The 16,794-nt window shown below is 49.5% G+C and overlaps 1 protein-coding gene across 1 annotated transcript in view; it reads right to left on the bottom strand.

The window, feature by feature from the left end:
- LOC119958097 (bromodomain adjacent to zinc finger domain protein 2B-like) overlaps positions 1 to 15,377 on the bottom strand; it is a 104,127-nt gene extending 88,750 nt beyond the window's left edge. Inside the window, exons 1-3 of the mRNA XM_038786326.1 lie at positions 15,308 to 15,377; positions 10,450 to 10,587; positions 4,750 to 5,340 (exon numbers count right to left, since the gene is read on the bottom strand). Of these exons, the coding sequence (XP_038642254.1) occupies positions 4,750 to 5,340; positions 10,450 to 10,585 (727 nt within the window). The 5' untranslated portion in view covers positions 10,586 to 10,587; positions 15,308 to 15,377. The remainder of the gene's footprint in view (positions 1 to 4,749; positions 5,341 to 10,449; positions 10,588 to 15,307) is intronic.
- Between the last annotated feature and the right edge of the window lie 1,417 nt (positions 15,378 to 16,794).

Below are 16,794 nucleotides of genomic sequence, written 5' to 3'. Positions count from 1 at the left end.
ACCTGGACATTAAATGTATTATTCTGCTCCTGAAGTGCAGTGATGTGTATTTTAGTAAACCCCTACAAATTCAGCAAAAAAATGTGATTTCTGGTCCATCCTGAATCCTCAATTAAAAGGAGACTACTTTTGGAAATCAGGGCCGAGATTCCCCAGTCCGAGTTCGCCCCATCACCAAGAATGGAGAATTTGGAGTTTAGTCAAAACTCCGTTTGCTGTAGCAGGACCGAAGAATCTTTTATACTCAAAAAGAAAGTGCCGAAGCAATTTACGTCATTTATCAAGTGTTAAAGACAGGTCTGAAAGCATACTGGGAAATCAGCAAGTAGGCTTCAATGAAGAAACAGTACTATTAGGTAATTTAGACATTCTGAATTCTCCCTCTGTGTACCCAAACAGGCGGCGGAGTGTGGCGACTAGGGGCTTTTCACAGTAACTGCTTTGCAGTGTTAATGTAAGCCTACTTGTGACAATATTATTATGCCTCAGACAGAGCTGTGTCTGCACGACTAACCTTTTGCTACTGCAAACCCCCCCCCCCCCGCCTCACCTGAACCTATTAACTGCTGATGTCCCCACGCCCAATGTGGACCTCACCCCTCCCCATCTCGAACTGTGTGCATGGTCACATCCAGAGGAGAACCTCCTTCAGTAGAACTTTGAATTTCCACCTCTGTATTACCTTTTCCCCATTACCAGGCTGCAGATTCCTCCCCTAACCATGAGCATCCCACCTACAGCACAGTACCAAACCAGACGAGGCCATAGCCAGTGTCTGTAAGACCGTGACCATGCCCTGCATATCAAGCTGTGCCTTATTCCAATTGAGCATTCAGGCCTTGCCCCTCCTTGGAGCAAGACTACAATGTACGTGCCATGCAGAGCCCTGTAGCTCAGCTCGTTAATCCACAGGACTACAATGTACTGCCTCTCTTGCTGCCTGTCCAAACCGTTCTTTCGGCCAAACCTTTCCGCCTCTGCAGGGGCAGTAAAATAATGTTCCTTGCCCTAATACGTCACCCAGAACCTGGCTGGGAATAGCATCCTGAATTTGACTTTGTTTTTATACAGGACCGGCTTGGCATGATTAAATTCTGCCCTGCGCTTTGCCAGGTCCACCCCAATGTCTTGGTAGACTCTGATTTTATGTCTCTCCCAGTTACAAGCCTTCATCTGTCTGGCCCAGCTAAGGCTCCTTTCCCGTTCCTGATAGTTGTGCAGCTTGGCTATCATCGCTCTCGGCTGCTCCCCCGCCCTGGACTTTGGTCGTCGTGATCTGTGAGCCCTGTCGATCTCCGGAGGTTGCCTAGCATTTGGGCCACGTAGTCAGTAGGATCCCTTCCCTCGATTCCCTCTGGCAGGCCTACTATTCGGATGTTCTGCCGCCTCGACCCATCTTCTTTGTCCTCAACCTTCCCTTTCAGGCTCCCCTGGGTTGCCGCCAACCTCTTGATTTCGGTCGCTCTGTTCCGTCGATGCCTTTTCCAGCTCCTTTGTAGTGCTCCCCTGGCTCCCATTATCCTTCCCACGTCACCAAGGGCCATCTGCACGCCGGCTAGCGCCTCCACCACCACCACCTTGACTGCACCTTGATGTCGTCCCTCATCGCCTTCAGTTCCTTGGTGAGGAACGTCTTCCATCCATTGCCTGGCCAGGGAGGGAGGGGCTTGCTTTCCGGGTCACCGGATTCCCTCACCCTCTCGGGAGCGGTCGGGGACCCCCCCCCCCTCGTCTGACCCACTTGCTCGCCACTCCTGTCCTTGCCACAATTTCTGGTGTCCTTGTGGCCTCTTGAGCTGCTGCTTCCTGGCATTTTCGCTGTCTATATTATCACTGAGGGTGAGGGGATGTTTTAGTCCGATTTTGCGGGCTAAATTTGGTCAAAATGCCTGTTTTGTTGTGTGATGTGCAACTATTCAGCACACCCGTGTCACTGGAAGTCTAGATTCCTGTTCGCTTTCATCTCTTCTGTCAACCCGAGCTATTTTCCTTGGTAAGTAGAACTCTTGCTTCGTAGGGTTGAGCTAAATTCTCTACCGAATACTTTCTGCTGATCATCTGCAGATTTACCCAATAATAGGGTGATGCCATCCATTGTGTCTAATCCCATTCAGGTTATTCGTACCAAAACCTAGCAACTAAGTAACTGCGATATGCTTCTATTTTTCAAACCCAACATGACGGTAATCATATTAAGATCACACTTAGATAAATGTTTCTTTATAAGTCATTAAAAAGGATAAAAATGGGCGGCACGGTGGCGCAGTGGTTAGCACTGCTGCCTCACGGCGCTGAGGACCCGGGTTCGATCCCGGCCCTGGGTCACTGTCCATGTGGAGTTTACACATTCTCCCCGTGTCTGCGTGGGTCTCACCCCCACAACCCAAAGATGTGCAGGGTAGGTGGATTGGCCACGTTAAATTGCCCCTTAATTGGAAAAAATAATTGAGTACTCTAAATTTTAAAAAAATAATAAAATATTCATTTCTACTTTTCTTTGAAGTGTGACACAGACATTGAAAAGGAAACCTAAAGTCCCGATTCACTGGGAAAGTGAAACACTGGTGAAACGTTTCTGCTTTCAGACTTCAACTTTTTTTATGATTGGGGCAAAATGCTCAGAAGAATCCATACTAACGGAAGGCAGAGCAAAATAAACTATTGGGTGAACAACACAATGCTATTTGCTCTCTTTGTTTCCCGTTTCTGGTTTCCAAGTATTTTTATGTGAAGAATAATTCTTCTCGAATTCTAACAAAATGAGCACAGGAAGAAGTCGTACAACACCAGGTTAAAGTCCAACAGGTTTGTTTCAAACACTAGCTTTCGGAGCGCAGCTCCTTCCTCAGTGGGAGCAGATCAGGTAGATGTAACAATGAAGGGGTCAACTAATGTTTAGCTCTCAGCTGTGATTTATCTACAGCAAGTAATTTGCCTCTGCTCTTCAGGACATATCCTGGTGTTTCAGTCTCCGATCAATAAGTGCTCTATCACTCAAGATAATGTTTAACGTGCTCGCACCAGGATTTCCTCCTGACAGATAAATTCGCCACGCACAGACCACCATGGAATGCCCAGCTCATAATCACTCCCCCTACCCACTTTAACTGGGGGTTACGAGGCCGCTGCAGGTACATTCTTTAAGGCATAGCGCATGTGCAGAATCAGTCAAGCATTTCGAGAATTGGAATCCACTATCTTGGTAAGCACCTCAATCTTAGAGACAACAAAAGGTCGAGTAATACTGATTCACGTCCACGCCTCACAGAGAGGCAACAGGCCTGTGTGAAATAACAAGAGAAGGGGGGACAATGCCACTAAAGGAACTGTTCATTTGGGCGGGTTTAGTGACCCCGCTATCGAACAAGACTGTCAATTTTTTCGGGCCTCGGCATTACTGCACACTTAAATATGCAAATTTAGGCCCCGCCCACATGCTGGGTACATCTCGCAAGAAGCCTCTCGTGAGATTTACAGGCCGTTAGATCGTGCCCTCTGACTCTTATTGGGATTATTTCTCAGTCACAATGGATACCTTCATGCACACGTTTTGGTCTATTCAAATTCTTCTTAAGGTGTTTGGGTCTGGGTAAAAACAAATATGGCCGCTGAAAGGCAAGGGAGAAAATCTTTCGGGCAATCTGATTGGTTTGGTTGGGTGGTGGTTGTTGATTGGCAGCTTTTGTAAACAGAGGCAGGTTTTGATTGGCTCAAAAATACCAATGCTGAAATACAAATCGAACGGCGTGGTTAAACTAAACAGAATTTTGCTTTGACCTGTGAGCACTTTTGAAGTGTGGCAGACGTTTTTGAGCATGCTAGACTCTGGATTATTTTGAATTGTGCCAGCAGTATTTCCACGGTGCTATTTACAGTGGGGCAAAGGTTATGCTACAAGGACCTGGACATTAAATGTATTATTCTGCTCCTGAAGTGCAGTGATGTGTATTTTAGTAAACCCCTACAAATTCAACAAACAAAATGCGATTTCTGGCCGATCCTGAGGTCAATTAAAGGCAGATTACTTTTAGAAATCAGGGCCGAGATTCTCCGGCTGTTGGGATTCTCTGTTTGCGCCGACAGCGCATCCTCGCCCGTGGGTTTCCCGGCAGCGTGCGGGGGTTTCAACGGGAAGTCCAATTGACAAGCGGCGGGAAGAGAGAATCCCGCTGCCAGCGAATTGCGTGCCGTCACGAACCACACGGCTGGGGGACCCGGAGAACCCAGCCCCTGATCAATTCGAGGTAAAATCCAGCTTTCCTTTTATACTTTTGTTTTAAACGGTGCCGCAGAAACGTCCATGTCAGTGTGACTTGTCAACTATTCCGGACAGGTCTGAAATCAGACACACACTGGGAAATCAGCATGGCATTAATCATGGGAAGTTAACGGATGTTCTGTCCTCCAAGGGCAAAAAGATTATCCCAGTATGTTAGTTCTGATGAAGTGTCATTGATCTGGAACATCAACTCACCCCAGCTGCCACCTGACCTGCTGATGATTTGAGTCTCTGCAGTATTTTGCTTTTGTAACAATCTATTATACTTCTGCCAAAGGGTAGATTGCCTTTAAAACTAGAATGCCTCATTTCTGTTCATTAAAACACAGGGAAGAGGGGCACACGGAGGTTCACTCAGAAGCTTCATATATTCTGGGCCCAGTACCCTGCCTTCTGAGTGTGCGAGTTACTTTATACTTTTCTTTTAAGTGAGGGACAGACATTTTGACTTCAGTCCACATCAATTTTACCTGAATCTTTCTCCTCTAACTCCACCACTTCTTCGTAATCTTTGCTGCAGAAGAGGTCCAGGTCGGCGTCCTCTAGGTCTACAATGTCCGGCTGGGAGTTACAGTGTTCATACTGGTGATCATAGGGATACGTGAAGGACTGATCCTCCTCGGACATGGTCCTAGTAAGCCCATGGTTTGTGGAGAACGATGATGGTTCTTGCACCATATCAAAATGAATTTTCTGAGCACAGCACAGGCTGTAAGGATCAAAATGCAAGCCAGTAGAGTTGTGAGTCCTGTCATCACATAGCTTCAGGTTTTTGGGCATTGTAGAATGTTCGATTGGGACTTCTTTGACTGTAGTTTCGAAAGGACCGTTTGACTGGTGTTGCCCTTGAGAAGGCAGCTGGGACAGCATCACTTTTTCTTTGAGTTTCTCGATACCTGTTGACTGGTACTGTCCACAGTCCCAGAAAAAGTCATATCCACTCATTGAGTTCGGGTGGGAGTCTCTCATTTCAAGGGTTGGTGCTGCTGGAGCAAAGACCTCCGACGTACTGGCTCCTGAGTCAAGGGTTACACCATTAACGTTCAGTTCACCGTTCATAGCTGAGGTAAAGAGAAAGAAAGAGTGTTTTGTACAAACTCCAAATTAGGTGTGGCATTTCTAATCTGTCAATGGACATCACCAATGCATGACAATGCTGTAAAACACAAGACAATATGCCCTGATTTTAATCCCAATGAACAGAATTTCTTTCCTTGTTGAATATCTGAATAGAATTTTCAATTCCTGACCTATTCAAATACTGAGCTGAATGAGGTCGGAAAAGAATTGGTCACTTCTGCTCGCAATATCAGGGGACAGACCCTGGAATGAGTTAGCACTTGATCAGAATTCCCCTTCATCTCTCTCTGATTGTGAGCAATTTGGTTTCAGTCAGCAGTGACTAACATTGGGAGGTTATTATTCACAGATAGCAACACCAATCTGCAATTGGAGAGCAGGTTTAACATAGAAAAAACATGCCACTGTGCTTCACAGAGATGTATTCAGAGAAAATTGGATGTCAAGTCACAGAGGAGATGGGCGGGATTCTCCATGCGCCCAGCCGCGTGTTTCTCGGTGGCGGGAGACGCTGACGGTGTGGATTCTCCTCCTCTCCCCCCCCCCCCCCCCCCCCCCCCCCCCGGCCGCTGTCAATTGGATTTCCCACTTAAGCCACCCCACCTACCGGGAACCCCGTGGGCAGGAAGGGTGCACTGCCGGTGGGACCAGAGAATCCCATCGGCAGACAGTGGCCGGAGAATTCCGGCCTATTAATTTTGGTCAAAGAGATTTGTTTTAAGGAGAGACAGAGAGGGAGGAGGGGAGGCTGAGATATTTAAGGACTCAATCTCAGAATATGGGGTGTAGGTACCTGAAAATATAGCCACTGATGGTAGAGCACCCAGGATCCTCCTCAGCGTAGACTCAACGCTGAGGTAGCAGAGAAGATTCAACGACAGACCAGAGGGCGGAAGGAAGCAGCGCGAGACCCACCTGCGCGGACAAAAGCTCTGAGGCAATCGAGACTCAAGAGAACTGGACTCGCAGCTCAAATGAGTTCATCGGCACGGGGAGTATTAAGAATCTTGGGATTATTATTAGTGGGATAATTTAAGGGGAGAACTGTTTTACTTATGCTTATTAATAAATTTGGTCGAAACATGAACTTGTACTTGTCCTTTGTTCAACTGGCAAATAAGGGCACCTGGGTAAAACATTTGAGTTATAAACTGGTCAAAGTGTCTGAGGTCTTACACACATGTGACAGGAGTGGAAACCTGACTGGAGAGATTGTGAGGAAAGCGGGCATGGATTTGGGAGGTGATGAGCTCAAGAAACGTGGAGAGGAAAGAGAGGTTGCAGATGAGGCGGTTTAGTGGGAATGGGGTTTTGTGAGGGCCACAAAGAATCCAGCACGAGTTTTCAGGATACAAAGAAATAACATTTATTTAACATATATATATATATATATATATATATATATATAATATATACACACACAACAGCAGCAACATCTTCTCTTGCTGCTAACTCCTCTCTCTCTCTCTGCTGGTTCCAAACTGGCCAGCTCTATTTATGCAGGGAGTCTGCTAATGATTTCTCCGCCCTCTCCCCTCATTGGGGAAGCTCATACTCCCAAAGGATTGTGGGATTGTCATTAGTCCCCAGCCAATGGTAAGCAGGCAGGTTATAACATGGGGTCAAGGGGCAGAAATACGATTGCTGTAATCGCAGAGAGATGTATCATTACAACGACCAACGCAGACATGTTTTTAACAAACCTGCTATTCTCACATCGTGATCACTTTTCCAACTTAAACCATTCAGCTCTCAGACCATCTGCTCTCGGTGACTTCTTAAAGGGGCACCATCTGACAAGCGAGCCTCATCTTGAAAATTCACAGCATGGTGATGTGAACCACCATCGTGTCAATTGCACAAATCAGGTTAGTAAGAAGTCTTACAACACCAGGTTAAAGTCCAACAGGTTTGTTTCAAACACTAGCTTTCGGAGCACTGCTCCTTCCTCAGGTGAATGAAGAGGCATGTTCCAGAAACATATATATAGACAAATTCAAAGATGCCAGACAATGCTTAGAATGCAAGCATTTGCAGTTAATTAAATCTTTACAGATCCAGAGATAGGGGTAACCCAGGTTAAAGAGGTGTGGGCATTCAGCCTCTGATCTCTGGGTAAGCGTTCTCCAAGACGGCCTTCAGGACGTGCGACAACGCAGAATCGCTGAGCAGAAACTTATAGCCAAGTTCCGCACACATGAGTCCGGCCTCTACCGGGACCTGGGATTCATGTCGCATTACATTCACCCCCACCATCTGGCCTCGGCTTGCAAAATCCTACCAACTGTCCTGGCTAGAGACAATTCACACCTCTTTAACCTGGGGTTACCCCTCTCTCTGGATCTGTAAAGATTTAATTACCTGTAAATGCTCGCATTCTAAGCATTGTCTGGCATCTTTGACTTTGTCTATATATATGTTTCTGGAACCCACCTCTTCATTCACCTGAGGAAGGAGCTGTGCTCCGAAAGCTAGTGTTTGAAACAAACCTGTTGGACTTTAACCTGGTGTTGTCAGACTTCTTACTCTGCTCACCCCAGTCCAACGCCGGCATCTCTACATCACAAATCAGGATAAAAGTTAACCTTCTCTCGTGTTGGGGCAGCACGGTGACGCAGTGCGTTAGCCCTGATGCCTCACGGCGCCGAGGTCCCAGGTTCGATCCCGGCTCTGGGTCACTGTCCGTGTGGAGTTTGCACATTCTCCCCGTGTTTGCGTGGGTTTCGCTCCCACAACCCAAAGATGTGCAGGGTAGGTGGATTGGCCACGCTAAATTGCCCGTCAATTGGGGAAAAAAAATGAATTGGGTACTCTAAATTTATTTTTAAAAACCTTCTCTCGTGTTTTCCCAAAAAAATTACAAACAAATTTCTCATGTGAAAGGGGCTTTTAACAGTGGAACCTCCCCCACCTGCCCTGTGTTGCCCACGAACAGCAACCAGGGAATGTCTGGATTTGCAAAGACAAGCTGAAAATGTCATGGTAGCCGCCACAGGGGTCGGAAAATCCTGCCCTTCCTACATTTACCCTCACCATCAAATTAATTCATCAAAGGTGTGTGTGTATGTGAGAGAGAGAGAGAGAGAGTGAGTCAGTATGAGCGAGTGAGCACAAGAGAGTATGTGAGTGGATGTGAGAGAGAGTGGGTGTATGTGTGAGAGAGAGAATGTAAGACAGAGTGTGTGTGAGTGTGTTAGTGTGTGTGAGAGGGAGAGTGTGTGATTGTGTGTGCGCGTGTGAGAGTGAGTGAGTGAGTGAGTGTGAGAGTGGGTGAGTGCAAGAGTGAGTGAGTATGAGTGTGTGTGAGAGTTTGCGTGTGAGTGTGTGCGTATACAGTGTGTGAGTGACAGTGTGAGAGTGCGCATGTGAGAGTGAGTGAGTGAGTGTGAGTGGGTGAGTGCAAGAGTGAGTGAGTGTGAGAGAGTTTGCGTGTGTGTGTATGTGAGTGTGTGTGAGTGACAGTGTGAGTGCGCATGTGAGAGTGAGTGAGTGAGTGTGTGAGAGTGAGTGTGTGCGTGTGAGAGTTTGTGTGTGTGAGTGTGTGTGTGCGTATGTAAGTGTGTGTGAGTGACAATGTGAGAGAGTGCGCATGTGAGAGTGAATGAGTGTGTGAGTGAGTGAGTGCGAGTGTGTGCGTGTGAGAGTTTGTGTGTGTGAGTGTGTGTGAGTGACAGAGCATGTGAGGGTGAATGAGTGTGTGAGAGTGAGTGAGTGCGAGTGTGTGCGTGAGAGTTTGTGTGTGTGAGTGTGTGTACGTATGTGAGTGTGTGTGAGTGACAGTGTGAGTGCGCATGTGAGAGTGAGTGAGTGAGTGTGTGCGAGTGTGTGCGTGTGAGAGTTTGTGTGTGTGTGTGTGCATATGTGAGTGTGTGTGAGTGACAGAGCATGTGAGAGAGTCAGCGTGTGACAGAGAGTGCTAGTGTGTGTGTGAGAGAGTGAGCGAATGTGTGTGTGAGGTATGTGTGTGTGTGTGTGTGTACCTGGGTACCCTGGCAGTGGCATCCTGGATGCCAGCATGGCACTGACAAGGTGCCCAGGTGGCACTGGCAGGCTGGCATTTTTTGCACGTGCAAGATCGGGCCGGTGTTGCCCGTCGTGGGGGGCTGGAGGGACCCTCCCATGTTGCATTCGGGCTGTGGTGGAGGATGGGGATTTTTTGTGGGCCTCATTTTTAAATGGCGTCCCGATCTCTCACTACAACAGGGAGTTCCAGGGAATGGAGGCCCCCAGCTGCATGCCCTTTGGCAGGGTGGTGCCCTGGTGCTGCTGGTGCCACCTGGCACCCTGGCAATGCCACCTGGCACCCTGGCAATGCCACCTGGCACCCTGGCAATGCCACCTGGCACCCTGGCAATGCCACCTGGCACTGCCATAGTGCCCTGATGGTACTGCCAACTGGCATGGGCACTACCAGGGTGTCACTGCTAAGGTGCCACGCTGGCATTTTTTGCACGCTTGCGATTGGGCCGGGGTTGCCCTGCATGGGTGTTGGGGGGGGGGGGGGGGGGGGGGGGGGGGGGAGGGGGGGGGGGAAACGACCTCAGGACCCGCCCATTGTGGGGGGGGAGGGGAGGGGGGAATGGTGTCAGGGATGGCTTTGGAGGCCTTAGAGCTCCCCAGTGTACAAAACAGGGCAAGATGCGGCCTCAACTGCGTGCTCCCCGCTGAGGCCCCTTCTCCAACGCGAGTCGCGTTGAATAGTCATGTTATCTCGGCGCTGCGAGCACCAGGAAACACGGAGCTCAACACCCTCGCTATGGGGCTTTGTTCCCATTTAATTGAATCGCATCCTGTGTGTTTGTGCGAGTGTGTAAGAGAGAGTGTGTGTGCGATGAAAGGACAAAAAAAATCTTTATTAAACCAACAAATTAAACTTGATTGAGATTAACCTTTAGCAATAAAGCTAATAATGTATTGACTCAGAATTTCTGGTTTTATAATCACATCAAACTGATGGCAGGATTGGCAGGAGCGAATGAGCAAGCAGCAATGATTTGACACAGCGGTGGGGTGGTTGAAGCCAATGTTTGCTCCAACCCACTCTCTATAGGAGCACAAATGACAAATTTCAGCCCAGACTCTCCCCTTACCTCTGCCTAATTGTGTTGAGCTCATGGTGATCCCATTCGTGTGCAAGCTATCTTCCTGATAAGGTGGAGTCTTAAGGACTGAGACAGCAGGTGTCGACATGCGGCAGGCAAAGTGGATCTGATCATTGACCTCCATACCTGAAAATTAAAAATAGAGAAAACAAAATGGAGACTTCAGGTGTATCTGTACCACAACATTGATTTCAGAGTAACAAAGTGCAAAGCCTTTCAGACACACAGCCCCTTCCTGTCACATGATACCACCTTGTCATTAAGTAGGGCAGCAATAATGACAGTCTGAACTCAGCGAGAATTCATCATATTCATTGATGGATCTTATGTTGCTTTACAATGATTTTCAGAAGCATTGGCAAACGTCACAAAGTCTCAGTAACCGCAAAAAAACCCCATGACCATCTTTCCTCTGAATATGAGAATAACCGCGTGCAGTTCAGAGAAGGTTGGCTAGGTTGATTCCTGGGATTAAGGGGTTGTTTTACTACGGGTTGAGTAGGGTGGGAATTTATAAGAATGAGAGGCGATTTCATTGAAACGACGAGATTCTGAGGGGCTTTGGCAGGGTAGATGCTGAGAGAATTTCCTCTCGTGGGGGAATCTAGAACTAGGGGGCAACAAGAAGGTAGCACGGTGGCGCAGTGGGTTAGCCCTGTTGCCTCACGGCGCCGAGGTCCCAGGTTCGATCCCGGCTCTGGGTCACTGCCTGTGTGGAGTTTGCACATTCTCCCCGTGTCTGCGTGGGTTTCGCCCCCACAACCCAAAGATGTGCAGAGTAGGTGGATTGGCCAGGCTAAATTGCCCCTTAATTGGAAAACATTAATTGGGTACTCTAAATTTTGGGGAGGCGGTGGCATAGTGGTATTGTCGCTGGACTAGTAATCCAGAATAATGATCTGGGGACCCGGGTTCAAATCCCACAACGGCAGGTGATGGACTCAATAAAATATCTGGAATTAAAGTCTAATGATAACCATGAAACCCTTGTTGATTGTCATAAAAGTGGTTTACTAATGAACTTTAAAAGTGCAGCACGGTAGCATGATGGTTAGCATAAATGCTTCACAGCTCCAGGGTCCCAGGTTCGATTCCCGGCTTGGGCCACTGTCTGTGTGGAGTCTGCACGTCCTCCCCCTGTGTGCGTGGGTTTCCTCCGGGTGCTCCGGTTTCCTCCCACAGTCCAAAGATGTGCGGGTTAGGTGGATTGGCCAGGCTAAATTGCCCGTAGTGTCCTAATAGTAAGGTTAAGGGGGGGGGTTGTTGGGTTACGGGTATATGGTGGATACGTGGGTTTGAGTAGGGTGATCATTGCTCGGCACAACATCGAGGGCCGAAGGGCCTGTTCTGTGCTGTACTGTTCTATGTTCTATGTTCTAAGGTATCTTCTATTTAAGAGTGAGATGAGGAGGAATTTCTTCTCTCAGAGTGTTTAGTCTGAGGCATTCAGAATTCAGCAGGCCCCTCGAGCCTGCACCGCCATTCAATATGATCAAACCAATTCTCTATCTCAACACTATGGGCGGGGGCCTCCAATGTGGCCTTGCCCGTGATCGGGGCCCACCGATCGGCGGGCCGGGCTCTCTGGCTGCGGGTCTCTTTTCTTCCGCGTCGGCCCCTGTAGCCCTGCGCCATGTTGCGTCGGGGCCGGCGCGGAGAAGGGAGCCACTGCACATGCACGCTTTGGTGCCACTGCGCATGCGTGGACCCCCGCGGCGCTCAGTTCACGCCACAATCAGCAGCTGAAGCGGCGTGGTCCGCTCCAGTGCCATGCTGGCCTCCTGTAGGGGCCAGAATTGCTGATCCTGAGGCTGTGTTGACGCCGTCGAGAAACACGACGACGTTTCCGACGGCGTCAAGAGTTAGCCTCCGGATCACAGAAACCCACCCCATACTCTCGCCCTCTCTCCATATTGTAGCCATCTAAGATGGCCACCTGCAAAGGACCATGGGAATTATGGCCAACCCAGGACTCAGACAGATACACAGCCTATGTGTATCTGAAACACAGGTAACCAGACCTGATCAAAACCCCCCGCTCGTTTGCATTTTAATGGCCCATTTTCTCCGGACAATAGAACTCCAATCAAGCAACAGGTAGAGCCACAGACTGATCAGCGCCACTCCCTTTACTCAGAAAGCACAACTGCCAAGGTCAATGACCGCTAAGGACCCACCCAGCTACCAAGGCACCCACCCCTTTATTGGCCGAAATCGAAGACAGTGATCAGAGCCCTGTCGAACTATTGGGTCCAAGGTTAAGGACCGCCCCAAAGAACGCAAATTCCCAGACGGATAAAAGAGGACACAGCCATGTGTTCTGTCTGTTTTGGATGCGGCCTGTTCCAACCCAACTGTAGCAGGATCAGCCAGCCAAGCTGAAGATCAACGATCGCTACCTGACGGATGAGCCCAGCAGAGACAGAGCCACTTTCTTCGATTCAGCCAAGTGAAATCCAGATAAAGGCCTTATCCATTTGCACAGTGCCGGTCGCCCTGAAGTTAAGTACAGGTTATTGTAGCTGATAGGTGTAGTGTAACTCGTAGTAGATATTGTGTTTGCTTGTCGGAATAACTCTTGTGTATGTAAATAAACCATCTTTTGAGCTAACTAACTGGTTGTGTGGTCATTTGATCGATATAAGGGAAGGCTTGTGGTTCACCATCATTATTTATAGAGCAACAATACTCCTTGATGCCTTTGGAGCCTAGAACTCTATCTATATTCTTCTTTCTTTGTTTTTCTTTTTCTTAATAAATTCAGAGTACCCAATTCATTTTTTCCAATTAAGGGGCAATTTAGCGTGGCCAATCCACCTATCCTGCACATCATTGGGTTGTGGGGGCGAAACCCACGCAGACACGGGGAGAATGTGCAAACTCCACATAGACAGTGACCCAGGGCCGGGATCGAACCTGGGACCTCGGCGCCATGAGGCAGCAGGGCTAACCACTGCGCCACCGTGCTGCCCTCTATATCCTTCTTAAATATATTCAGTGGTTTGGCCTCCACGACCTTCTGTGCTAGAGAATTCCTCAGGTTCACCTTCCTCAGAGCGAATAACCTTTTTCTCATCTTGGTCCGAAATGTCCTGTCCCATATCCTGAGACTGGAGAGCTGGAGATTCTCACGGAGGACTCCAGTGATCTAATGTCACAGTTACCAAGCACCCTTGGCACCCCTCCAAATCCTCCAAACCAGACCCACCCAGAGGCGATGACTCACACCAGCGCCAATTCAGAAGCACGGGTTCAATTCCCCGTACCGGCTGAGGTTATTCATGAAGGCCCCGCCTTCTCAACCTTACCCCCCCCTGCCTGAGGTGTGGTGACCCCCAGGTTAAATCGCCACCGGTCAGCTCTGTCTCCAAAGGGGCGAGCTGCCTACAATGGTCCTCGGGGGATTATGGCGACTTTCGTTCATACCTGTATAGGATCAACTGCGCTTAATGTGGATAAAGAATGATGGGTGACTAGCACGTGTGGAACCATTCCCCCCCCCCCAGCGATACTCAGAGCTTCCAGGACAAGAAGCAAGAGGAGGGAAACAAAGTAATTGCCAAGAAAATCGTCAAATGAGCTGTCTTTTACCGGCAAGTTTCATGCAGCTTAATAGGGGCACTGATCACAACAGAGCCTTGGGTATTAATGCAATCATCATGCAACTCCGAGTTGTGAATAACTACAGTTCACTGGGCCAATTTCACACAGCAGGAAATACAGTATGTAATTTCCTAATCTATATTTTACGATAAATGATAATTACTCTACATGGTCCGTGGGAATCAAAACTCCCAGAGCCACCATTAGCATCAACTAGCAAACAGACAAAACCATCGGTATTTTCCTTACTCGTTTTGTACCTTTCAAAAGATAGTCCAACATTTGCGATTTTACCCAGTGATATTTCACAGTTTAATATCCCAGGACTGTTCTGGGTTGTACGTGTAGGCCAGACCAGGTAAGGATGTAGATTTCCTTCCCTAATGGACGTTAGTGAAACCGACAAGCGACAATGGCTTCATGGTCATTGTTAGACGTTTAATTCCGGATTTTAATTGAATTTAAATTTCACCACCTGCCACATCTGGCATTCAAACCGAGAGAGTTAGCCTGGGTCTCTGGATCGCTCGCCCAGTGACAATCCCATCACCTCCCAAATGGCTCTTTTTCATGCATGACAGGGAGAGAGTGACAGGGCCTTTGGAAGGTATTACAGCTGAGCCTGACTTTAGCTGACTTCCACACACATCCACTTGACAAGCACAAACATTGGTTCTCCCCTCCCTCATCCTGAGCTCCAAAAGGCCAGTTGTAGCGATCCAGCACTGTACCACCTGAGGTGGGGCAACCCAACCAAGATCAAAGACCGGAGTCCTTATGGTCTGTACAGCTCAGTGCCACGTCATGTGGCACATTTACTGATCCAAGGATTTAACAGACTTTCATTCGCCCAATATTCTGATTTCGTAGAATCGTAGCATCCCTACAGTGCAGAAGGAGGCCATTCAGCCTATCGAGCCTGCACCGACCCTCTGAAAGCGTACCCCACCTAGGCACCCTCCCCATCCCTGTAACCCCAACTAACATTTAGACACTAAGGGACAATTTAGCATGGCCAATTCACCTAACCTGCAGATCCTTGGACTGTGAGAGGAAACCGGAGCACCCGGAGGAAACCCACGCAGACACGGGGAGAACGGACAAACACAGTCCCCCCAAGGCTGGAATTGAACCCGGGTCCTTGGGGCGGTGAGGCAGCAGTGCTAACCACTGTGCCACCGTGCCGCCTAAAGACATTTCCCTGAGACATTAAAGCATGCTCATGACAAACATGTTACTTCACCTTCAGAGTGATTTTGCTTCTGAACGACCCATAGCTGGGACCCCTCAGATTGGGAAGCGAGAGCTGACGAGTTTGCTTACAGTTCCTGAAAGGGTGGGATTCTCCAGCCTCCTAGCCGTGTGCTTCTTGGCGGCAGGCTGTTCGCTGCCAATGGGAATCTCTGCCAGGGACCAGAGAATCCTGCCACCAGCGAACAGCCAAATGTTGGAAGGCTGTTCAACTGCAGACTGCATCACAACAAACCCAATGCTGTCCTAACTGGCTACCACCAGCCCGCAACCCAGGGGCGCAGAGGACAATTTCATCAGCCCCGCTGGGTATAGCTAATCCAGGACAGTGACCTTTCTAGCTTATATGCACACTTGGCAGTGCATCTACCCACTGAGGCATTGGGAGGCATTCGTAGAAGAAAGAACAATCCAGCACAGGAACAGGCCCTTCGGCCCTCCAAACCTGCGCCGACCATGGTACCTGCCTAAACTAAAACCATCTACACTTACAGAGTCCGTATCCTTCCATTCCCACCCTATTTGTCTAGATGCCCCTTAAATGCCGCTATCGTACCGGCTTCCACCACCTCCCCAGGCAGCGCATTCCATGGTCGGGATTCTCCGAAATCCTGGCCAAGTGTTGACGCCGGCATCAAACCCGCCATGAGCGACCACGGGCCTCCAGGCCCAGGCATTCGCCCCTTCCTCAGCGGCTAGTACGGCGGCGGAGTGCTGTTCACTCGAGAGCCGGCACACCATGGCCAACGGGGGTCCGCACATGCGTTGCCGTCTCCACGTTGGCTCCCGGGCAACATGGCGGAGCCCGGCAGGGGCCTGGCACGGAGGAACATAGGCCCCCCCACCCCCACCGGAATTAGCCCGCCAGCCGATCGGTAGGGCCCGATCGTGGGCCTGGCCACCGTGGAAGCCCCACCCCCCCCCGGAGTCGGATCCCCCCCCCCCCCCCACGCCCCCCCACCAGGACAGCCCCCGTAGCCAGAACTCCGAGGTCCCGCCGGGTAGGACCATACGTAACCAACGCCGACAGGACTCGGCGGGCACTCGGGGCGTCGAGCGCGGAGAATCGGCGCGGGGCTCGTTTTCAATGGCCCCCGGCCGGCACGGCGGTGACCCCGAGGGCGCGATTGCCGCCGATTCTCTAGCCGGAGAATCGGTGGCCCGGAATCGGAGCGGCGTGACACGATTCTCGTGCCCCCCGCCGATTCTCCGACCCGGAGCGGGATCGGAGAATCCTGGCCCACATATTTGCCACCCTCTGTGTAAAAAACATGCCTCGCACATCTGTTCTAAACCCCACGCACTTTAAACCTATGTACCCTAGTACTTGACTCTCCTACCCTGGGAAAGAGCATCTGACTATCCACTCTGTCCATGCCACTCAATCTTGTAGACCTCTATCAGGTCGCCTCTCAACCACTGTCGTTCCAGTAAGAACTGAAGTCCGTCTTTCCTTCGAAAAGGCCGTGTTGATGTACA

The sequence above is a fragment of the Scyliorhinus canicula genome, chromosome 28 (genome assembly GCF_902713615.1).
Source record: "Scyliorhinus canicula chromosome 28, sScyCan1.1, whole genome shotgun sequence".
In the NCBI taxonomy this organism is placed as follows: domain Eukaryota; kingdom Metazoa; phylum Chordata; class Chondrichthyes; order Carcharhiniformes; family Scyliorhinidae; genus Scyliorhinus; species Scyliorhinus canicula.
This window is presented reverse-complemented; position numbering and strand designations above follow the sequence as displayed.